A 22,160-nucleotide genomic window follows, 5' to 3' on the forward strand; every position below is an offset into this window, starting at 1 on the left:
TTAACTGTAATTAAGAGAATTAGCGCCTAGTGCAATAGCGCCGCGATTGTTAGCTTTAATAGTAATACTCTAGATAGAGTAGCTAAGCTCTATTAACAACCTGCGTAACTAGATTACCTCTTTTGCAGCTTTAGATTAGGCAATGTATTTAGCTTTACAGGTAGACAGTAAAACTATTACCTATCTCTTAGAGAACTAGCTAATAGCTGCTCTACTAAGCTTAAATATATAGCCTCTAATTAAGCGTCTGTTAGCGTCTATAGCGTAATTAGAGTTAGTGTAGCTAAGTAGATTACTGTCTCTAAAGGTAAGCTTTAGGTCTCTAGTAGCTTTAATATACCTAAATAGTGTTTATACTACTTTCTAGTAAGTAGCTTAGAGATTTATAGAAAAGCAGCTAACCTATAACACTGCAAAGGTAAGGTTAGGCTGCGTTTCTAGTATAAGATACATAAGCAAGCCTACAGCGGTCTAGTAACGCGTCTAAAAGTCTAGCTTACTAATAGAGTTGTCTAGTGTTGCTAGAACTAAGAAGAAGTTACTGCGAAATAGATAAAGGCTGTTGCGAAGCTAGAAGGCGCTAAACTTACTTACAATCTTATTAATGTAGGTTTGCTAACCTAGCTATAGTACTCTGTTAGAGCAATCGCGCAAGATTTTAATGCTAAGGTAGTAGGCTACAGCACTAAGATTACTTATTTAAAACTTCTTGCTAAGAGCAGCTTTTAGGTTGTAGATTAAGAGCGAGCTAGAGCTAGTAATTAGTAGGTTGTTAACGTAGACAGCAATAATAGTGCGATAGTCTAGGTAGACAAAGATGCTGTAATCTTTATAAAGGTGCTTGTAGCCTAGTTCTTTTAGAAAGCTAGTAAGCGTTTAGTACTAGATTTAAGATACTTATTTAAGGCTATATAGTGCCTTACGTAGGTAGCAGACTTTGCCTTTTTATATAAAGCTGTTAGAGAGCTCTACGTAGACTACTTTATTAATTAGGCTGTACAGAAAAGTAGTCTTAACGTCTATTTGTTCTACATTCTAGTTGTTTATAGCAGTAATAGAGAAGATTACCTTATAGGTTATAGGCTTAACAATAGCAGTAAAGGTCTTATTAAAGTTAATACTATACTGCTGCTTAAAACTACGAACTACCTAGCGGGCCTTATACCTAGTAATTAAGCCTCTAGGCCCGCGCTTAACGCGTAGTACCTAGCACCCTCTTAGTGTTTAGGCGTCTGTAGGCACACTGCTAGCTAGAATAATGTTCTAAGTATAATATTCTATTAGCAAATTGTATTTCTTCTATATACTCTGTTGCTATTTCTTGCAACGTGCGCTTCTAATAGCCTGCTTATATATAGGTTTGTTAAGTTTAGGTAGTTTAGCGAGAACGTGTTTAGCGGTGTATTAGAGGTATTTAATTAAAGCGATAAGAGCGGAGATCGCAGTTAGGCAGTAGTGCGGCTAGTAGGTAAGTTTAAGGCGTGTAATAGTAGCTTAAATTTTCTCTAGAACGTCTAAAATTAGCAGCTTCTACACGTTATTAAGGTAGTTCTGCTAGCCTATAGTGCTGTTAGCTATAGCGATCTAAAAGCGCGACCTTATACGCTTACTTAGTAGGCCCTTAGGTGCTTTAGGCAGCGTATATAGGCGCTATAGCTAAATATTTATTAGCTTATAGGCAGCTTTTTTAGCTAGTTAGCCTATAACTTGCTGTTAGAGCGCCTAGTCTAGTAGAGGTGCCTCTTTATTAGCGCTAACTTAGAGCTAAATTTCTAAGCTAAGTAGAAATTTATCTTTATAGAAGCGCACGTTGCGTACTATTTAAAAGCAGCAGCTGCTTTCTATCTAGACGCAGTACTAATTTAAAGCTCTATAGCTAAGTAGTATACAGCGCTTAGCCTTAGAATTAAGCTTCTTGCGCCTACTATCTAGAGTAGTTGCGTAGCCTAAGCAGCTAATAACACGTAGATACGCAACGCTAGGTTTTTCCTTATAGAGTGCCTTAAATAGTGTAATAAAATTTAGTGTGCGTGTTAGAGACCTGTTATAGAGGTAGGTAGCAGTTTAAATTAGCTCTAGCTAGAGAGTGTTAGCAAGAGTGCCTGTGTAAAGAAGAGCGCGCGTAATATCCTAGTTAGTGCAGTTAATTTGTTTAGCTAGGCTGTTCTACTCTAGGTTATAGAGTACTGTAGTTTTGTAAACCTAGCCCTCTACTGTAGCTATAGCTTTAAGCTTGTTATTAATAAATTCGCTACTATTATTAGTGTAAAAGAAGCGCATAGCAGCTTTATACTATTACTAAACTTTAGTAAAGAAGGCTACTATTACAGCAATAGTATTGCTCTTGTACTTAAGAATAGCGACTATCTTCTAGCGTGTGTAGTTATCTAGAAATAAGATGTAGTAGCATTTCTCTTAGTGTAAAAGTAGGTAAGAGCTGCTAAGGTTGCTGTAGATTTACTTAAAAGGCGTCTTAGAGCGTTTATAAGGCGTCTAAAAGTTGTAATAAGCTTACTTGCCTAGTTAGTAGAGCTTACAGTTTCTAAGCAGGTAGTTACTAATAGTAACTAGCTCTATTCTCTTTGTAGCGTTCTTTATTACTCTAAGGTAGTTACTAGATAGGTAGTCTATTCGCTTGTGCTAAATTTCGCTAGTAACGTAGGCAGAAAGAATAGTGTAGTAGGCAGTAAGCAAGAGAAGCTAGAAGAAGTCTATTGCTATAGTTAGGCGGTAAAGGTTATCCTTACTAGAGCTTACGCCTATAGCTACTAAGAGCCTAGTGCTGCGTCTAATAATTTAGATTTCTCTAGCGTTAAAGATTATACAAAGGCCTGCAGTAGTAGTAAGCCTCTTTGTAGATAGTAAGTTAAAAGAGGCGTATAGAGCGTAAATTACATTATAGACTGTAAACGAGCGCTCTATACTAGCTATGTTAATTTAAATCTTAACTAATCTACTATATCTATAGAGAAGAAGACCGCTAATGCCTTTTAGGTATACTAGGTTAGCTATTTTGTACAGCGCTGTAAAGGCGCTCTTGTTCTACGCGATATAGCAAATAGCGCCTAAGTTAATATACTAATTAGAGTTCTTAGCTGCTAACTTTAGTAGGTTATTAGCGTTTAGAATTTCGGCTGTTAGCGCTAAATCTGCGTATTTAAGCTTAGTAACGCAGGTGTTAATAACTACTACGTTAAAATTACCTAGTTCTAGTCTTAGCTGCTTACTACTGCTGCGCCTACTATAGCGGCTGTTGCGATTGCCTCTATTACTGTTAAATTTGCGCTTAGTGCGCAGTTTAGAGTAAAGTATCTAGCAGGTTTCGCTAGTGTAATTAGTTTTGTTTAGGCAGTAAGAGCAGTGTTAGCCTATCTAGGCGCTACTAGCGGCAGCAACTTTAAGAGCGTTAGCGGCGCTAGTGCGAAGCTAGGTTTTAACTTTAACTACGCCCTGCGCTAGAGTGCGTAGTTTAATTACTTACTAAAGGTCGCTTATAATAATATCTAGCTAGGCAGCTACTTAGGTTTGTACCTAAAGTTTAAATAAGTTGCTAAGATTGTTAAGAAAGTATAAGTTTACTAGCTAAGGTAGTAGCTTATAGGCCTAGTTTATGCAAGATAGCGCTGCGTTAGTTTTAGCAAGTAAATTAGCGAAGTTAGAGACGCTCTTAGAGAACAAGAGAGTAGTGTCTAGAAAGTTATTCTAGAGCGCCTAAACTTTAGAGGTACTAGAGCAACTATACGCTGCCTTTAGCGTTATTTAGGTTTCTACCGCTGTAAGCTTCTTGCTGTTAGACAAGGTTATTATAACGTCTATAGGCCTCTTCTTAATATTTAGTGTTATAACACTCTTTATCTAGAAGTCTCTTATTACCTATTTGTTATAGTTTCTAGCGCGTAGGCCTAGAGGTAGCTGCTAGAGCATATTCTACAGCCTAGCCTAGGTAAGAGCGTTTTTAACGTTCTTTACCTATCTACTGTAGTTTATAGAGTCTAGCAGCTTTAGGTGTCCCTCTATTATCTTTAGAGTATGCTTATATCGCTATTTAACGTTCTAAAGCGACGCGCTTGTTAAGGTAGTAGTTTTAGCTATTATAGGCGTTTGCGACGCGTTTAGTTTGCTAATTAGTAGTAAGAGAAGAGAGCTAAGGCCTTAGAGAAAGGCTAAAGAATTAAAGGCAGGTGCGTGTGTTTATAGTAATAAAATTGTAGGTTGTAGTTCTGCTATAGAGGTTGCGCAATAGTTTATAGAACGTAAATTTTAGTGTTACTATTACGCAGAGGCAGCTAGAGCGCTAGCGGCTTCTTCTAAAGCGCGCTAGTAATTTAATCTACTAGAGAAAGCTTTAGGCTTGCGCGCTAACTAGTTAGTCTGCGCTAGAGTAGGCTGCTTAGCTTTTAGTAGGCAGCCGCGCCTCTTGCTAGTAGGTGCTTTTAGCTTAGACTTGCCTAAAGAGCAATAGCTTAAATCTGTTTCCTCTAGTGTGTTAGCGTAGTTACTAAGGTTTAGCTTATCTTTAGTTTTAAGCTGCGCTATATTAAAGTAGCTATACTCTCTTCTTTAATAGAAGCTGCGTTCTTGCGTGCTTAAATCGCTGTTGCTGTTACTATTATTTAATAAGCGACTAGTGTGTTTAGCTGTTAAGAATTTATCTAGATCGCTGCTAGGTAACCTGTTACACAGTGTAATAATAGGTACCTAGCCTAGGCCTGCCTTGCTAGACTTAGAGGCGTTGTAGCTATTTGCGCGGCTAGTAGTGCTGCCTATACTAGTAAATTCTAGCAGCGCGCTAGAAACTTAGGTAACCTGCCTAGTAGCTATGTTAACGTAGTAGGCGTCTCTTACTATAGTGTAGGCAGGCGTTGTAGCGGCTAGTCTAGTAATAGTTTAGAGTAATAGAGAGTAGAATACTCTATTTTAGTTTAAATGTTCTATCTTACTAAGCAGGACTTTTAGCGTAAAATATATATTTAGAAAGGTGCTACTTAGCTAGAATATATTTAAATTCGCAGCTAGAAAGAGCACCTAGGCTTATAACCTATTAGAGAGGGAGGAAGAATTTAAGTAAAAGGATGAATTAGTTTAACCTAGGGGGATCCCCAGACTATATACTCGACACTAGTGGGTCACGTGATCTTTACTTCAATACACCGCACAACACAATGGCCATTACCAACGTCGCCCTCATCGGCGGCACAGGCACGCTCGGCGCACCCGTCCTCAACGCGCTCAAAACCTCCGAGTTCGACATCTTCGTGCTCAACCGCCAAACATCCAAATCCGTCTACCCCAAAACGAAAGTCATCACAGTCCCCGACGACCTGAACGTCGATGGGGTCGCCAAGGTACTGCGAGAGAACAAGATCGACGCCCTCGTCATCACCATCGCAGGAAGCCATGTGGAGTCGCAGAAGAAGCTCATCGATGCCGCGTTCAAGGCCGGCGTGAAGCGCGTCATGCCCGCTGAGTTCGGCAGCTGCGATTCTGCGGATGACAAGACGAATGAGATTCTGCCGCTGATGAAGGGCAAGAAAGACGTTCGGGATTACCTTTTAACATTGGAAGGGAAGGAGCGGGAAGACGGCATGGGGAAGCTTACCTGGACGAGTCTTGTCACAGGCCACTTCTTCGACTGGGGCATGACCTGCGGTCTGCTCAAGTTCGACGTCAAGGCTCGCAAAGCATACATCCTCGACGGCGGCAACATCAAGTTCTCCGCCTCAAACCTGGACTTCATCGGCAAAGCGGTCATCAAGATCCTGGAGAAGCCAGATGAGACCGCGAACAAGATACTCTACGTTCACAGCCACCATGTTACGCAACTCGAGGTTCTTGATGCATTGGAGAAGGCTACAGGCGACAAGTTCGAGCGCATCGATCAGAATAGCAAGGAAGAGCTGGATGTTTCTCGGCCGAAGATGCTGAGTGGAGATGGTGAGGCGAGGGAAGAGGTCGTCGCAGTGTGGGGAGTGGTCGCTGCGGACTGGAAAGAGAAGGAAGGCTTTGCGAATGATCTGCTAGGGCTGCAAGAGGAAGATCTCGATGAGGTCGTACGAAGAGTCGTAGCGGAGTTGTGAACGCGGGTCCGTTGCAGAATAGAGCCGCATGTCTCAACGCGGGCAAGCCAACGATTGTTACGGACGTAATAGTAGTCTACCAATCACGCTAGTCGCGAAACTGCTATCCAGTACTAGTGACACCCGTCTAGTAACAATATGCGGGGGGAATAAACTCCCACAAAACCACGTTACCACGCAACGATGAATCACCATGATGGTTACACCCAAAGTTAAATCGCTCAAAGAGTTCAGATCCAAGAGCGAAGCCCAGAAGACCGCGATGGTTCATGATTAGTCGTTCTTGCGCGGTGTACCAAGATCTACGTCTTCTTGTTAGTCCCAATGCGGTGCATGATTAGCGCGACCCTTACTAACCACTCGGTTGTGATTACTATTCCGAATCACGTGCAACCTACCTAGGTAAACCTACATCGTCGGCATGAACATATCTGGATATTATATAAGCTTCGTAGTATACCCAGTATCTAGAAGACTAACACCGTTGCCTATCATCCCATTTCCCTCGCTCATACCCACCCGTCAACCACAGCAATGCCTCTCTGGATAATCTACCACCCACCCAACACCTTCACCTCCCTCCCCGACAAAACCGCCCTCGCAAACGAAATCACAAAACTCTACACCATCGTCGGCCTCCCTAGATTCTACGTAAACGTCCTCTTCCAGCCCATTCAACCCGAGTCTTTCTTCATCGGCGGCGTACCCCGTCCCTCTCCCATGACTGACGCCAACAAGCCCGGCCGCGATAGCTCAGTCCCCATGATACGAATCAAGATGGAACATCTTGCGAGGCAATTGTACTTAAATCCCACAATCCAACACATAGCATGTGTGGACGTCCAGACTGACTGGAAATAGTACTTCACTCGAGCACAAACACCGCTTTATGGATGCCGTGGATAAGGCGCTGAAACCGTTTATCGCGGATAAAGGGTATGATTGGGAGTATAGTTGTGAAGATGTGGATAGGGATCTGTGGAAGGTGAATGGGATGGTGCCGCCGATGCCGGGGACGGAGGCGGAGAAGGAGTGGGCGGAGAAGAATGTTGCTGTGCCTTTTGAGGCTGCGAAGGGGGGGTTGGCGGGGAAGTTGTGAAGGTTTCTGTTGGGTGCATAGGATGTGATGTGAGCCTAGAGCCTACATTAACGTCACGGCACTAACTTTGCATGTCTTTGTCTTGATGTAGTCTGCAGACGTGTTTAGCTTTTTGTTCTTGTATAAGGTTATAAGACTAGTTTGGTGATGCTACAGTCGTTGAGGTACATGTCGAGCGGGGAAGAAATTTGGTTGCTGTTGTGATGGGAATTGGAATAGAGTAGTTAAGGCAACGAGAAAAGAGGAGTGAAACTTTGCTGGATTAGATGCGGGAGTTCAAGCTGGAGCTTGGTAGACGGAAGGAAAGAGGTGGTAGAACGTGCTCGGGTTGAACGATACGAACTAGAAAGGAATGGGTGTTTTATTCTTTCTCTGGTATTGTGCTTCGGGCATGATGGCGCAGTGCGAGTGAGCATGTCATGATGTTGAAGTCATGGACCGAACGCTCACTGCATTGCGCAACCCACTAAAGGCTGTACAAAACTTATTTTCATTATAAGTTGAAGAGCAGCATAGGTGCGATATGGCAATAAGATGATTCTGAACTCGAATGTTGATGTTGGCCGCGCCTTCCTTCCACGGGTCGCTCTCACCTCACTCGCCAACGAAAAGCGCGTTTGCTCTCACCGCAGCGTATCCACCGTCCCCGACACAATGCCTTACCTTCACCTCGTTTGCAGAGTCTTCACTCACCAGCACCAACCACACGAGCTCCCAGCATGAAGCTCCACATCCTCACCATCGCAGTGATCGCGACACTGGCTTCGACACACGTCCTCCCTCCCAGCGACGACCCCCTCATCAACCTTACCTACTCTGCCAACCTCAAAGACACACCCATAAACTATGTCGCCGCTACATTCGATCCCTCCACCGTCCACACCACCGCCGACCCCCCACCCCCCAACGCGAAATTCGACAAAGCCGTCTCCACCGGCCAAACCCTCGACTCCGCCATGAAATCCAAAGACAACATCGCACGCTGGCTCTTCAAAGACTTCCCCCAGTACGCCGAAACATGCCAGTCCCCCTTCACCGGCGACGGGCGTGCCGACCTCGCGAAATGGGGTTTCGACGACAGTGACGCCCTGAGCGAGAAGATAAAGAACGAGTGCGACTTTGACGCGTATCACAAGATCAAAGCGGCGTTTGACGAGATCGGACTGGATACGAGGGCGGCGAAGGATGGGGGGCCGAATCGGTGTTTCAAGGTTAATCATAGGGATGGGCCGGCGATTAAGAGGGATGAGAAGGGGGAGTTGCCGAATGAGGCGAAGCAGTATTATGATGTGTGCGGAAGGGAATACAGAGTACACTCCACCCTCATTCAGCCGCCATGAAGACCGAGGCTAACACCCCCACCCCAGGCCACAGGCGCATCCTACGAATTCGCCGCCAACCCCTCCGGCCTCCTCGCCCTCATGAACATCATGTCCATGACCTACTCCGCAAAAACATACACCTGGTTCCGCACGCCCCTGCCCTCTGAACTGCCCGACATAGGCACGACGCAGGATATCGGGTGGGCCATGTGGAACCGCGTGGGCGCAGCGAATCTGGCTGGACTCAAGTATCTGCTTGTGACGCAGGTGATGAATGCGGGGAGTAGGGAGATCTTTCGGCATGCGTTGGGGTTGCTGGACCCGCCGGAGAGTGAGTATAAGTTGTGGCCGGGGCATGAGTTTTTGATGGATGGGAAGGGGAAGGGGGGGAAGGGGGGGTTGGCTATACTGGGTATGTTTGACTACTTCGCTTCTTGTATGAGGTCGGAGGAAGAAACGCGGGCTAACGAGACAACAGGTTCACCAGTAGGGCGATGGGCGGGCTATCTCTTGCTCCAGCACAAGGACCAGCTTGGCGGAAACAGGTACATCGAGAAGGTGCGGCTGTTCAAACCGCCAGGGGCGAGTTTGCCGTACCTTCTCTTCTATGTGGCGAAGGATCCGTGGGTTGGTGAGGTTAAACCGGTATCTGCGAAGATGGTGAGCGGGATGAACATCACAAATGCGTTGGAGATGGACGATGATTCCAAGAATGTTGTGAGGAGAGAGGATGAAAAGAACCTCATCAGACAGCATGTTGTCGTTGTCCGAACCTAGGATGTTGCAACGAGGAGAGAATCGGTGAGTGTACGATGGGTGCAATGGCTTCCGAAAGCATCTGAGACGAGGCAGTTGTACTATCTGCTTCATAGATCTTCAGACGCACCAGTCGACCAGATACAAGAAAGACTGCCACACAGACTCACACAATGGCATTACGTGAGCATGTAGTAGACGAGACCTCCACCACCTCCCCTCCGCCTCCCCCCCGCCTCCCCCACCCACCCAGGTGGATGAGAAGAACCTCATCAGGAAGCATGTTGTCGTTGTCCGAACCTAGGATGTTGCAACGAAGAGAAGAGAAGTGAGTGTAAGATGGCTTTTGCTAGCCTCGAAGACGAGAAAAGTTGTACTAGCTCTTAAGATTTCTGTAGACGCAGCAGTCCACCAAATCCAACTCGAACAAACACATACATCTACACAAAATCAAAAACATCCCCCTTATCCCCCACCATCCTCCCCACCCTCTTCCCCCCCACAATCCTCTCCAACTCCATCCTCTCCCACCGCGAAAAACACACCTTGACACTCGCTTCCGCGCGACTGATCTCCGCCCTCTCAATGCTCTTCCCCACGAATCCCACAACCTCGTCGTAGAACACCGGGTTTTCAGGCACACCGTAGAATACTACGCGCTTCACACCCCTAATATTGTAGCGGTGGAAATGGTGGGCGCGGCCGGTGTAGAGGAGGAGGGAATGCTTGCCATTCATGAAATGACTACGTGCCTTGCGGACATCGGTGGCATCGGTGTACTCGCTAATAGATGCGTATGCGATATCTGAATCGACGAGGGAGTTGCGGACGCGGACGAAATCTAGGTAGGAAGGTATGAACACCAACACACCCAACCCGCCATCTGGGCTTTTAGGTAACCGACTAATACCCGGCAGGACCGAGTTCGTGAAGAATTTAAACCGTGCATCCGGGTCCGTGAGGTGCGATGGGGAGTCGAACCTCGTGAACGTCTGTTTTATACCCCAGGACAGTGACTCGATAAGTCCGGCTGTGTGGTCCGGAGTGTATTTCAGGCGGCCGGCGTAGTTGCGCATGTGTTTGTTAAACAGGGTGTTTATCTTTGGTGTTAGGAATGCGGAAAGGATGATCGTCTGCCTGAACACCGGCGCATGCCCATCTAAATACCAACTCCTCACGCGCGAAAAGTCGCAGCCATGCGCATCTTTCGGTTGGAGATTCAAGTGCTCGAACACGTATTCTGCGTGTTCCCAATTTTGCATCAAGGCGGCGTCGGCTTGTTCCATAATCACCATTTCGATGGAGGAGAGGAAATCCGAATCGCGTTTCTTGGGGTCGCCGGTCTCGATGGCGCGCCGCAGACCGAGGGTGGAGGCGAAGATGATGTCTGAGTTGTAGAATGTGGAGTAGAATTTGAGCGTTTTCCGCGTAAGTTTTACGCCGATGCGGAATTCATTGTCGTCGTTTCCTTCGAAGAGTTCGCGGAAGTCGGCGGGGCGGTCCGGTGAGAATTTTTCTTCGGGTAAGGAGAAGGAGTCTAGGAAGCGTTTTTTGTTTTCTTGTTGCTCGAAGGTGTGGAGGGAGGTTAGGGAGTCGAGGACGCGGACGCAGGCTTGTTTCGTCTCGAGGAGAAAGAGGATCTTGGGACGTGTGAAACCTTGGTCGCGGTATTCGATGGAGGGGTCGGAGGAGTCTTTGGATGTGGATAGTTTGGCGTTGTTTTTGAGGACGCGGTCGCGGGTCGTGAGGATGTGGTTGAGGGCGTGCAGACAGGTTATGTCGCGGAGACGGCTGGCGTTTTGAACTGTTCTTGCGCCGAAGAGTAGGTCTTGGTAGCCGAATATGGAGGGTGCGATGGCTTGTTCGAGCTCATCGAAAGCGCCGACCTTCTTCTGTGCGTTTTCAACAAGTCGCGCTTTCAACTGGACGTCGCGTACGCTTCGCAGCTTCCGGTTCGGCTTGACCTCGTCGCTGGGAACCTGGAGTATGCCGACGCCCTTTCCGGACGCTCGATCCAGCTTCTGTGATGTCCACTGGTTGGCTGCTATCCGCTTGAGTCGCGTGGCTAGTTCGTTCTCGTCGGGGTTCGCAAAGTGTTTCTGGTAGGCCTGCTCGAGCTCCTGCTCTTCCTGGTCTTCATCGTCCACGTCTTCTTCATGATCAACCTCTGCCTGCTCGTCCTCCGCCTCGTCGCCTTCCAGGGTGGTCGATTCAGCGTCGTCATCCAACTCGACCTCCTGTTCAGGCTCGTCGTGCTCCAGCTTCCGCCTCTTCTTGCGATGCTCTTCCGAGCCAGTGCTGCGCGACGAGAAAGACTGCAGCAGAGTCGCATAGGCGTTCGAGATGGGTTGCGCTTCTTCTTCCTCTTCGTCCGAGACATCGTCTTCTGATACGTCGGATTCGCTCTCGTCGGATGGGGTGGGTTCGCGCATGGGCATGTTTCTGGTTCTGTTAGGATTGGACGTATGCGCCCGCGACCAATATCCGTACTCACGAATCTTCGACCTCGTCTCGTGTTCTCGCTGCGGCAAATCCGCCTCTGCTTCCACCTCTTCCACGACCTCTCATGCCGCCTCTGCCTCTTCCCATTCCGCCGCCTCTGCCGCCTCTACTGCCGCCCCTTGCTCCTTCACGAGATCCGCCTCGTCCTCTCATTGGCGCCATGTCGGTTGCGCTATGCGCCGATGTGAAGGGAGCTTGATGCAAGGTGCAGGTCTTTTCGCAATGACTAGTGGGGGTGGGTAGAAGTTGCGACCACCTCTTGTGCAGAGAGAAAAGTGAAGTGTATGGATGTGGGAGGTAGTATCGTCCCGTTGAGACACTTCGTAGGTTAACTCCGCGCCGCGAAAAAGTTCAGATGGTCCGTGCAAGCGAACGCACCCTGCCCAGATTTCGTGAAGAATATCGCTGCGTGCCCCACCAACCACATTTGACGTCTCCGAGCGCCTCACCACCACGCCCACCAAACAAGAACCTATCGCCATCACCACCGCCACCATGGCCGAGAACGACTCCTTCCTGCATCTGGCGCGCCCGCTCGGCCCCGCCTCCATGGGCACCCAGCCGTCGACTGCCCCGCTGAACGTCGCCATCCAGCCCCAGGTATGCGACAAGCCACGGTCGAGGCTGCCTGCTCTACTCTCTGACACGCACTGCTAGGCCGTCTTCTCCATCCTCGATCACTCCCTCCGCCGGCCCGCCGAGCAAGAGCGCGTCATCGGCACCCTCCTCGGCACCCGCAGCGAAGACGGCACCGAGATCGAGATCCGCAACTGCTATGCCGTCCCCCACACCGAGACGCAAGAGCAGGTCGAGGTCGACATGGACTACCAGAAGCAGATGCTCGCCCTGCACCTGCGCGCCAACCCCCGCGAAGTCCTCGTCGGCTGGTACGCGACCAGCAGCGACCTCAACACCTTCTCCGCCCTCATCCAGAACTTCTACAGCCAGCAAGGCGACGGCACATGGCCACACCCCGCCGTCCACCTGACTGTTTCCACCGTCCCCGGCCAGGAGATCGAGTCCAAGACGTACATCTCCGCCCCCATTGGCGTCACCGCCGAGCGCGCCGCCGACTCGTGCCTCTTCATCCCCGTGCCCCACGAGATCAAGTACGGCGAGGCCGAGCGGTCGGGCCTGGAGCTCATCTCGTCCGCCAAGGACCGCGAGGACCGATCGCAGGACGTCATGACCGACCTCGACTCGCTGGAGACGGCCATCACACACGTCCTGGACATGCTCGAGCGCGTCTCCAACTACGTTAACAACGTGCTGGACGAGGAGGCCGAGCCATCGTCCGCGCTGGGCCAGTTCCTGATGAACGCACTCAGCCTGGCACCCAAGGTCGAGCCCGCCGACATTGAGCGCGACTTGTACGTCAGAATTATCCATACTTTCAGACATATGCTAACATACCCAGCAACGCACACATCCAAGACGTCCTCGTCGTATCATACCTCGCCAACACCATCCGCACACAAATCGACCTCTCGAACCGTCTCGCGACCGCTGCGCTCACCATGGGCGGCGGCGACCCTCTTGCGGGCGACGGCAAGAAGGACGGCGACAACAGGGGCAAGGGCGGCGACCGACGAGGCGGCGGCAAGGGCAGGCAACAAAGAGAGCAGGAGGCATGAATGGGATAAAAGGCACACTGCATGGAGTTTGGCGTTCTAGTGACATGCCACTGCTAACGCAGTAAGCGCGACATTGCGCGACATGACGTTCTGGGACCAGCGTTATAGGGAAGAAGATAGGTTCGGGGTCAGACAATGGTCGCGAGGGCTATGATGAGAGACAATGTGATCAGGGGGGTGATTTACTCGTGAGCGAGCGAGCGAGTTAGAGTCTGTCCGAGAAGCGCTGTATAACTACTACATTTATCCCCGCGGTAGCATTGACGGCATTTCGGCCACATGCATGAAAAGTCATGAAATGAACAAGATCAAACGGATGGGGTTGTACGTATGATTTTATTTCTTGATTCCCAATGACCGAATCAGACAAGGTTTGTCGCTATTTACAATTAAGTGCACCATGATAGAAACACCATGATAGAAAAGCAGGCATGCACCTCGGAGTTGAAACTTCGAGATATGAAGCGAAAGGAAAGTGCATCAGATTGACACCTGATAGAACGCGAAAGGAAGATGCACCATGATGGAGACCACGATAGAGCGCGAAAGGAAAGTGCACCGTGATGAAGACCACGATAGAATGGAGTGCACCAGATATACATCTGATAGAGCGCGAAACCGAAATGCACCGTGATAGAAACCACGATAGAACAGAGTGCACCGTGATACACACCACGATATGAAGCGAAAGGAAAAGTGCACCAGATCGAGATCCGATAGAACGCAGTAAAACCATGCTCCGTGCATTCATTAGCCACACAAGCCGCTTGCCATTTCGCCGTCTGCGATAGCCCAATTTTCCATTTTCTGTCTTGGGGTTAGCATCGCTGGTTTGAGAAAGTGTCCTAGGGGTTTATACTTACGTCAAGGTTCAATGGCCGCGGTGTAAGGCGGTTGTGATTGTTTTGTCGATTTGGGTCAGTCGGTTCAAGTACTTTCTTCATGACGACGGCGTTGCACTTGCTCAGATCAGTGAGCGAGAGCCAGTGCCCGTGCCAGGACAATGTTGTTGAGGACGGTTGGCGATGCGAGTACGATTCGTAGTGTCAAGGTGATGGCGTCAGCAACTCCATGGTGTGAGCCAAGTCAAAGTGTCACCAACGTCGTGGCGTCAATGTATCGTGGAGTCGACAAGGCCGTGTTATCGATTCAAGATCACTTCAATCGTGCTCCGTATGCGGCAACGATAGCTGTGCGCCGTCGCCCGACGCCTTTTGTTGCCATGTATGCTCTCGGGCGCGCAATGCTAACAATTCCGCTTGATCGATTTGCTATTGCGAGTGCGAAGCTCGCAGAGAAGTCAATTCGTTCATGTGCTTTTGCAGTTCCGTTTCTTTCGTTGCAAGGGCAGCAAGGGCAGTGTCTCGCTGGCCTTTGATCACGTTAGCGTGATGCTGAGAGCAGTTTGCGGAATGGTAGCTCACCTTCGACGTCGCTGACCCGTTTCTTCAATTCATTGACACGCTTGAGGCCTTCCTTCATAACCCGCCACTCTTTGGCGACCTCGTTGTGCCTGCGGATCAGCCCTGGTGCTTTGTTGGCGATGAAGTTCTCGAGGCGAGCAATTGCGCGTTCGTCGTCTATTATTTGTTGCGTTTTTTGGGGAGGGCATTGAGGAGGCAATGCACAGGCCATGGCAATTATGGCGTCTACTTCTGCGGGCGTGAGTGTCATGGTGCGTGATGTTGTGGTTGTGATTGTGATTGTGGTTTGTTGTTGAGGAGTGAAGGTTGGGTAAAGCAGGTACGAGGATGGCAGGCCAGCGTTCACCAATGCGTCATCGTCGCTCCCATCTGAGCTCCATGGCACCTTCCACAAGACTCCTGCGACCACCGCACTTACGCTGCTGCTGCCAGCATGGTACGTCGGACGACTGACATTCCGCCACCACATCTGTTTGCATCACCTGTCACACGCATTAGAAGAACGTGGTAATACAGCCATGATTTCTTCACTTCACTCGACACGGTCGAGACACTCATGGCGCGGCGTGTTTTTGGAGATGCCCGCGTTAGAGCCCCACACCTGATCATTACATTCTCCAAACTTATGGGACATGAAATCTACGACGACGTCCGCGAGACCTTGCAAGGGAACCCATGCACCGGATGCGCAGCTCCCAGCGGCACTTGATACGCCCTCTCCCCAAACACCGTCTTGATGCCACTCGCAGGATGCAGCCGATCCCACTCCTCATACATGTCATGTACATCAAACTCGCGGACCGTCATTGCTAAAGTGATCTTGATATCCAGCATTGCCAGCGTCTGGCCAACGCAATTCCTCGGCCCAAATTCAAACGGCCGCCATCCTCCTTTAGGTGGGTACAGAGGGTGACCGGGCTCGACGAGCCAACGCTCGGGTAAAAAGGCGTGAGGTTCGGGCCAGTAGTTTGGGTTCCTCTGGATTGCGCCGTGGACGACCCAGATGTTGATGTCTTCGGTGGGGTATTTGTTGCCGTTCTTGTCGCGCAGGAAGACGCCTGGAAGACCGCCTCGCATGCCTGAAGCGGGTGGAAACAGGCGAAGAGTCTCCTTGACTACCGCGTTCATATAAGGCAGCTTATTGATCTGCTCTGGATGCTTCTTGAGCACACCGACAGCCGTATCGTTTCCCATGCCAAAGACCTCGTCGAGCTCTGCACGAGCTTTAGCCAGGGCTTCTGGGTACTTCGACAGCATGTATAGACTGTACACAATAGTAGCAGCAGTCGAATCGTGTCCAGCGAACAGGAACAGCCGAATCTGAACCGTCGCCCACCGCTTGAACTCAGGGTCCAGCTTTGGCGCTCCTTTGCGCTCGCCCATGTACGCGGCTATTGTGATATCCATGACAGACTTGGCGCGGGTGGACGGCTTGTTGCTCCTCCAATCTTCATATCGCTTGTCGAGCTCCGTGCTGATATAGCGATCCATCGTTTTGCCGTTTCGCCATTCGATCCAGGGACGGTACGGGTTCCAGCGCTTAAACGGATTCATCTCTTGGTCCCGGCAGTTCCATTCTATGGAGCTACGCATTGCTGCTGCAAGGGCGTTGTGGCTGGTCATGGAGTGGAGACGTGCGTTACTGGTTGTTGTTAGTACCTGTGACACACGTGACGGTCTGTTGGTATGCCTACATGGTGATGGCACCGATGAGATCCATCATATAATCACACGTCAATCGATCCAGCGAAAACGTATCCCCCTTCTTCGCATGCTCTCTTAGCAATCCCACATAAACTTCGGCTTCGTCGATGATATGCGACGTGCTCTCCATCATAACCCTATCACTAAACCCCGGGTTAAACAGCGCCCTCGACCTCTTCCACTCCGCGCCGTTCATATCGAAAAGATTCGCGCCTCCCGCGAACGGCGCAAAGAATGGAATCAGAATGGGCGGCTTGGGCAGATCGTATTCCTGACACGCTTGCATTGCCATCTCGGGCGACGTGACTATCATGAGTGGACTAGTAAACGGCCAGAGATCGACGTAGAAGCAGTTGTCGGAGTCGGGGAAGGAGTTTGAGAGTAGAGTAAAGGCATCGGATTGCTGGGAGTTTTCGGGGAACTGTTTGAGAAGGCCTGGTATTACTCTCATGTTTCCGGTTGCGAAGTCCCATGCTGGGATTGGCTTTGGGGAGTGGGATGTTAGCTCATGGGTTGTGGTGTGTTTGGAGAGGGCTGCGTACCATGCCCTGCTTTTTGAGCCTGTAGAAGATCATGCGCATCTTCACCAACTTGAACATGAAAACAGCAATGGCGGCAGTCGCTGCAGATAGCGCGACCTGCCATGCTACGCGCTTCAAGTCTATTGACTCCATGGTACGCTGCCTCTGAGACGACGTCGTGTCCCTGCGGCACGCTTCGGGGCGTAGAAGTCGTAAGCTTGTCGCTACGTTGCTAGCGATCACCACGGGGCGTAAAACATCTCAAAGTCGAACAAGAATGAAGAGGATAGGGGTATATTGATGTCACGTTTCGCAACGGCCTGGCAATCGCTTTTGTAGCCCGTCGCAATCGTAGCCATATCGGTGGTCGCGCGGTGCTACCTGGCTAGCGCTCACCGCGCTGAAGCGAAAACCAACGGGGCGTAGCGGCCCAGGCTGCCACCGGCTGTTCTTGCGCTACTGGCTATCAATCAGAACGCTCCGCATCCCTCGCTGCATCCTTCGCGGGGTGCCTTGCAGACGAGGCCACCAGCCCTACGAAAAAACTACTCGCTAATGCCTGTCTATGCTTGATTTCACTTCCGCCCATTTCTTCACCACCGCTGCCTTCTCCGCATCACTCGCACCGCGGAACGCAACCGCAGATCGGCGCAGCTGGATAAAGAAAATCTCCGCCTGCAGCGCAGTGAGATGCCGAGCCAAGAGGCCCCTCTCGACGCCTTTCAGGAAGTATCCTGGCAGGCCAAAGACCGCTGACAGTTGTTAGATAAGCGGATAAGCGGAATATTCGGAACCCGAACTTACCGGCTCCCAAATGGAGATATAGCCCAGCCAAACCTCGCCCAATTCCTTTGCCAAAGCCCATGGCGCCTTCTTGTTTCGCGCCGAGATAGGGGTGGCGGACGATGCCTACAACTGCGTCGCTGAGGCCGAGCACGAATTCCTTGCCGGCGAGCTTGCAGCCGCTACCAAACCCGGTGATTTCGTCTCTTTGTCGCGCGGGGTCGTTGTGGATTGCGTATGAGGGTAGGTTCCGGAAGCCGTTTGCGATGTTGTAGAAGAAGGCGACTGGGGTTTTGGCTCCTGTAGCCGCAAGATCACCAACGTAATGCGCGGTAGCGCTTGTGATTTGGTAGCCACGGCCTCCTCTTGCTCTCCTCGCAGCAATCTTCTCGCGAAGAGCTGATATCCCCGGGCGGTTTTGAGGCTTCTCGAAGTTGTGTGTGTAGTCGTCATCACATGACTTGGCCGCCATTCTGTACGCCAGGTGATGGAAGTGTTTGGATGTGATGCCCTTTTCCAAGTCTGGCTCGTCAACGGTTGGTACTCTCCTCAAGGTTTCGACGTCGGAGTCCGTCTCGCGTGGTCTCTTCTTCAGCCGCTGCGAGAACTCAGCAGTATCTGTGCCTAGAGAAGACATGAGTCCTCCGAAAGCAGCGACCACACCGGTTAATGGCCCTTCAGCTCCCTCGTGGGTGTAGTAATGCCGATGTTGCAGCAAACGCAAGTGCTTCAGATCCAACAGTCTTTCTTGAACAAGCACGGAGGCTGCGAAGCCACTGAGATGTGCGCCAGTCTCTTTGTCACGCCAGATAGCGAGGCGATCTGGGCAGATATGACACCGCATTCCATCAATGCCGAGTTTCTGCTGGAAGTCGCGCACAGTATCACCGGCGCCGTCTTCCTCTGCGATACTCTCGGCCATCTTCTGGACAGCGCCCTTGACCGAATCTTGGAGCGCAAAGGTAATGCTTGTCGCAAGGCTCTCGGCAGTCATCTGCTTGAACGGCACGGGCATGGGACCAGCTCCAGCCTTTGCGATCATCTATCGTATCGTTAGGTCGGCTCAGTCGTGTCTCAACGCTGACTTACCTGTCCCCAAAAGGGTTGGTCACCGAAGAAGGGCACAACAACCGTAGGCCTACCCAAGGCAATACCAGCAGCCGTCGTACCCGCACCTCCGTGATGGACCACACACGAAACCCGTTGGAAGAGCCAGTCGTGCGGACAATTGCCGATGAGGTACACATCATCCGGCACATCACCCGCACCCACACCGCCCCAGCCCTTGGAGACTATCGCTCTGACTTTTGCTAACTTCACAGCGTCAAAGATGAGCTTGGTGAGAGCCACTGGGTCATCCACCACTATGCTGCCAAAACCAATGTACACCGGAGGAGGGCCTTTCGCAAGAAATTCGGCCAAGTCGTCCGGCGGCGTGTAATTTGACCCAGCATCCAAGAACGAGAAACCGGTAATGCTGATGTGTGAGTCCCAGTCAGCTGGCCGAGGGATCAAAGCCTGTGACCATAGGTAGCTATATGGGACGCGAAGTCTCGAAAGCAAGAGATGACCCCAGAGCGGGCTAATAGCGTCTAGGTGCAAGGTCTGCGTCCTGAACTTGTTGATGACATCGCCTAAACCCTGCCAAGTGAGCAGCTCCATGATGCCAAAGCTGAAGTAGTTCGCGACGGACCTCTCAACTTCGCCATATTCCATGGCTGCTAGCGGGTGGTGGAAAGCCTTTGTTGGCGACCACGGCATAGTGAAGACCATGTGCAGCGGGATGCCAAGCTTCTCTGCGCAGTGGATGTGGCCCATGGACGGCGGGTTCGCAATGATGCAATCTGCGATGAACAAATCTTCAGGCGCGTCTACGTCCAACGCTGAAACTCTCTCGCCCATGCCATCACCCGCCTCGATGCAACTTCTCCAGGTCCCCTCCATCATCTCGGCCATCTCTTTTCGTCGCTTGCCAATGTCACCGGCTTTGATGGACTGCATGTTTGGAATCAGCCCTGGGTTCTTCACCATGTAGGCCATGAGTGCTTCGGGGTCGCCTCCGATGGAGAAGAACTCCACCCCGTTGCTTTCCACAAAGTCCTTGAAGGCGGGATGCGTGCAGATGCGCACTCGGTGGTGATGTGGAGCAGCCTGGAGCAGCTTCGCAATTGGAATGAAAGGCTGCACATCGCCGCGAGACCCGCAGATATGTATTGCGATGTTCAGTCGCGGTGCGCCGATACTGCTTGTCTTGTCGCTGATGAACTCATCCACCAGCGTCGTGCTTCCTCTTCGCGGTTTTGCGCATCCCGGCGGTCGGCATGCCGCGGAATCTTTCTGGAGCTTGTCGAACCAGTATTTCAGATGCGTCGTGTTCCTGTGGAATTGTATGGCGACCTGGCCGAACGTGTTGACTCTTCCGGTACTTTGCGCTTTCCCGTCATGGTACTCGCCGCGCTTCTGTCTGGAGCTGAAGTTGAGAGGCATTGCGATACCGGCTGCACGCGGAAGCTACATCGGGCTCCCGATGGATTATAGGAAGATTAGACGAATGACGGGCATCAACATCTTCCAACTGTTGGTCTTGGTACGAGTAATCAGTCTTTCCGGGTTGCCTCTAGCACACGCTTACACCTCTTACTTGATCGGCTCGCAATCTGCAGGTCGCGGATCTTCTGCGGCGAAGCGGGCCAATCCACGGCGTGTTGCCCATGCCGCGCCGCCGATCATCCGCGCCCAACGAACTTTCGCACGAACAGATTGTGCTCGGCCGTGTCTATCTCGATAGTCTGGACCGGAATCTCAGGACTTCGCGTGGCGGCGCCATGATCGTCCGTGTTGTTACGCCTATCACAGTTGGACCGAGGGCAGCATACATAGGCGTCACCGTCTCTACTCCCGAGTAGCTCAACGGCGAGACTCCGAGCGCAGGTTCAGTGACATGTGAAGCAAAAGCACCCACTCCATCATTACCCTCGACTTGGACGTCCGAATTTGCTTTCGCATACGACGACGGCTGCGCATACATATCCAGCCATGGCCGACGATCAAGAGAAGGGCATCATTGGGCGGGCGCGCGGGATGTCGCTGTCGTTGCTGCACACGACACCGCAGCTGGGCATGTGGCAGGCCACTGCGACGGCAATGGCTCAAGCGCCCAACTTGACAGAGTTGCGAGAGCCAGAGTCGGGAGGGTCAAACATCACGTTCGATGCGCATGGCCATGCCACTCGAGTAGCGGTCCCAGACGAAGACGGAGAGCTCACCTTGGTCAAATCCCAGACTAGGATCTTTGACCAGCCAGCCACAGACGCGATGGTGCCGGGAGAGGTAGACGAGAAGACTGGGAAGAAGTCGCGCAGGCCTCATGGGCATGGCCTCCACCGTCGACGAACGTTGAAGGAGAAGCACGCGTCTGCGGACAAGGAGCCATGGGGCCCTACCATCAAGCATGGTCTGAAAGCCTTCTGGGTCTTCTTCCTCACACCCTCCGGCTTCCTAATCACCATCTACGGTCTCAACATCGTCGTACGTACGCGCCCGCCCCATTAATGCCCCCTTACACTAACACTCGAAGGCCTGGGGCGCAATGCTCTTCTTCCTTCTCCTCAACGCCGCGCCCGCCATGTGCCACCCCAGCTGCGACGACGACTACAGCTCCCGCAAGATCTGGCTCGAAATCGACAGCCAGATCCTCAACGCCCTCTTCTGCGTCACCGGCTTCGGCCTCGCCCCCTGGCGCTTCCGCGACTTTTACTGGATGCTCCGCGCCGTCCACTTCCACGACTCAAACGCCATGCGCCGGCTCTGGAACCAGAATAAAGCTTGGTTCCGACCGCCGGCCTGGTTCACGGAGAACGAGGGCTGGAGGGGCGAGGAGGAGTTGATGCCGCAGACGTTTACGGGGGAGAGGGCGCCGCCGACGCAGATGTGGAAACTGGCGTTTACGGTTGATATGATGGTTTTGAATACGCTGTTGCAGACTGTGCTTTGCTTTTTTATGTGGCATTATGATCGCTTGGATAGGCCGACGTGGGCGACGGGCACGTTTATTGCGTTGGGGTGTGGGGTTGCGATGTTTGCGGGGGTTATGAGTTGGTGGGAGGGGAGGAAGGTTAAGAAGATTGAGGGGCCTGAGATTAAGATTGAGACGAAGGCGGAGGATGTGGAGAGTGGGTAGGGTGAGAGATTCGCTTGTCTGGGCTATTCGGTTATTACATGTGTTCACTCCAGTGTATTTGGGTCGTCAGTTCCTACGCTGGTGGTGCTTCTCATTCAAGACGAGCTGATTGGTTAGGTGTGGCGTGGATTTCAGAAGTCGTGAGTTGCTCATCTGCT

General features: G+C 51.0%; 9 protein-coding genes across 9 annotated transcripts; 5 read left to right on the plus strand and 4 right to left on the minus strand.

Moving 5' to 3' along the window:
* Positions 1 to 5,162: 5,162 nt before the first annotated feature.
* J4E83_011028 (uncharacterized protein) lies at positions 5,163 to 6,077 on the plus strand (the record flags this gene model as incomplete). The annotated part of the gene is made up of 1 exon (XM_049337904.1): positions 5,163 to 6,077. One exon carries the CDS (start codon positions 5,163 to 5,165, stop codon positions 6,075 to 6,077), a length of 915 nt encoding a protein of 304 aa, XP_049182973.1.
* Positions 6,078 to 6,611: 534 nt separating this feature from the next.
* Positions 6,612 to 7,176, plus strand: J4E83_011029 (uncharacterized protein; the record flags this gene model as incomplete). The annotated part of the gene is made up of 2 exons (XM_049337905.1): positions 6,612 to 6,877; positions 6,939 to 7,176. The coding sequence occupies 2 exons, from the start codon at positions 6,612 to 6,614 to the stop codon at positions 7,174 to 7,176; spliced, it is 504 nt and encodes a 167-aa protein (XP_049182974.1).
* A 394-nt stretch (positions 7,177 to 7,570) lies between these two features.
* Positions 7,571 to 9,275, plus strand: J4E83_011030 (uncharacterized protein; the record flags this gene model as incomplete). Its single annotated transcript, XM_049337906.1, has 4 exons — positions 7,571 to 7,578; positions 7,895 to 8,486; positions 8,544 to 8,829; positions 8,977 to 9,275. 4 exons carry the CDS (start codon positions 7,571 to 7,573, stop codon positions 9,273 to 9,275), a joined length of 1,185 nt encoding a protein of 394 aa, XP_049182975.1.
* Positions 9,276 to 9,694: 419 nt separating this feature from the next.
* Positions 9,695 to 11,692, minus strand: UTP25 (rRNA-binding ribosome biosynthesis protein utp25; the record flags this gene model as incomplete). Its single annotated transcript, XM_049337907.1, has 1 exon — positions 9,695 to 11,692. One exon carries the CDS (start codon positions 11,690 to 11,692, stop codon positions 9,695 to 9,697), a length of 1,998 nt encoding a protein of 665 aa, XP_049182976.1.
* Positions 11,693 to 12,251: 559 nt separating this feature from the next.
* J4E83_011032 (uncharacterized protein) lies at positions 12,252 to 13,390 on the plus strand (the record flags this gene model as incomplete). The annotated part of the gene is made up of 3 exons (XM_049337908.1): positions 12,252 to 12,356; positions 12,414 to 13,126; positions 13,174 to 13,390. The coding sequence occupies 3 exons, from the start codon at positions 12,252 to 12,254 to the stop codon at positions 13,388 to 13,390; spliced, it is 1,035 nt and encodes a 344-aa protein (XP_049182977.1).
* Positions 13,391 to 14,661: 1,271 nt separating this feature from the next.
* Positions 14,662 to 15,064, minus strand: J4E83_011033 (uncharacterized protein; the record flags this gene model as incomplete). The annotated part of the gene is made up of 2 exons (XM_049337909.1): positions 14,662 to 14,762; positions 14,815 to 15,064. The coding sequence occupies 2 exons, from the start codon at positions 15,062 to 15,064 to the stop codon at positions 14,662 to 14,664; spliced, it is 351 nt and encodes a 116-aa protein (XP_049182978.1).
* Positions 15,065 to 15,453: 389 nt separating this feature from the next.
* J4E83_011034 (uncharacterized protein) lies at positions 15,454 to 17,192 on the minus strand (the record flags this gene model as incomplete). Its single annotated transcript, XM_049337910.1, has 3 exons — positions 15,454 to 16,456; positions 16,509 to 17,002; positions 17,061 to 17,192. 3 exons carry the CDS (start codon positions 17,190 to 17,192, stop codon positions 15,454 to 15,456), a joined length of 1,629 nt encoding a protein of 542 aa, XP_049182979.1.
* Positions 17,193 to 17,591: 399 nt separating this feature from the next.
* J4E83_011035 (uncharacterized protein) lies at positions 17,592 to 20,309 on the minus strand (the record flags this gene model as incomplete). The annotated part of the gene is made up of 3 exons (XM_049337911.1): positions 17,592 to 17,791; positions 17,844 to 18,864; positions 18,912 to 20,309. 3 exons carry the CDS (start codon positions 20,307 to 20,309, stop codon positions 17,592 to 17,594), a joined length of 2,619 nt encoding a protein of 872 aa, XP_049182980.1.
* A 549-nt stretch (positions 20,310 to 20,858) lies between these two features.
* On the plus strand, positions 20,859 to 22,002 carry J4E83_011036 (uncharacterized protein; the record flags this gene model as incomplete). The annotated part of the gene is made up of 2 exons (XM_049337912.1): positions 20,859 to 21,350; positions 21,400 to 22,002. The coding sequence occupies 2 exons, from the start codon at positions 20,859 to 20,861 to the stop codon at positions 22,000 to 22,002; spliced, it is 1,095 nt and encodes a 364-aa protein (XP_049182981.1).
* Between the last annotated feature and the right edge of the window lie 158 nt (positions 22,003 to 22,160).

Source organism: Alternaria metachromatica (assembly GCF_023757995.1).
Source record: "Alternaria metachromatica strain BMP 0045 chromosome Unknown scaffold_60, whole genome shotgun sequence".
Lineage (NCBI taxonomy): Eukaryota > Fungi > Ascomycota > Dothideomycetes > Pleosporales > Pleosporaceae > Alternaria > Alternaria metachromatica.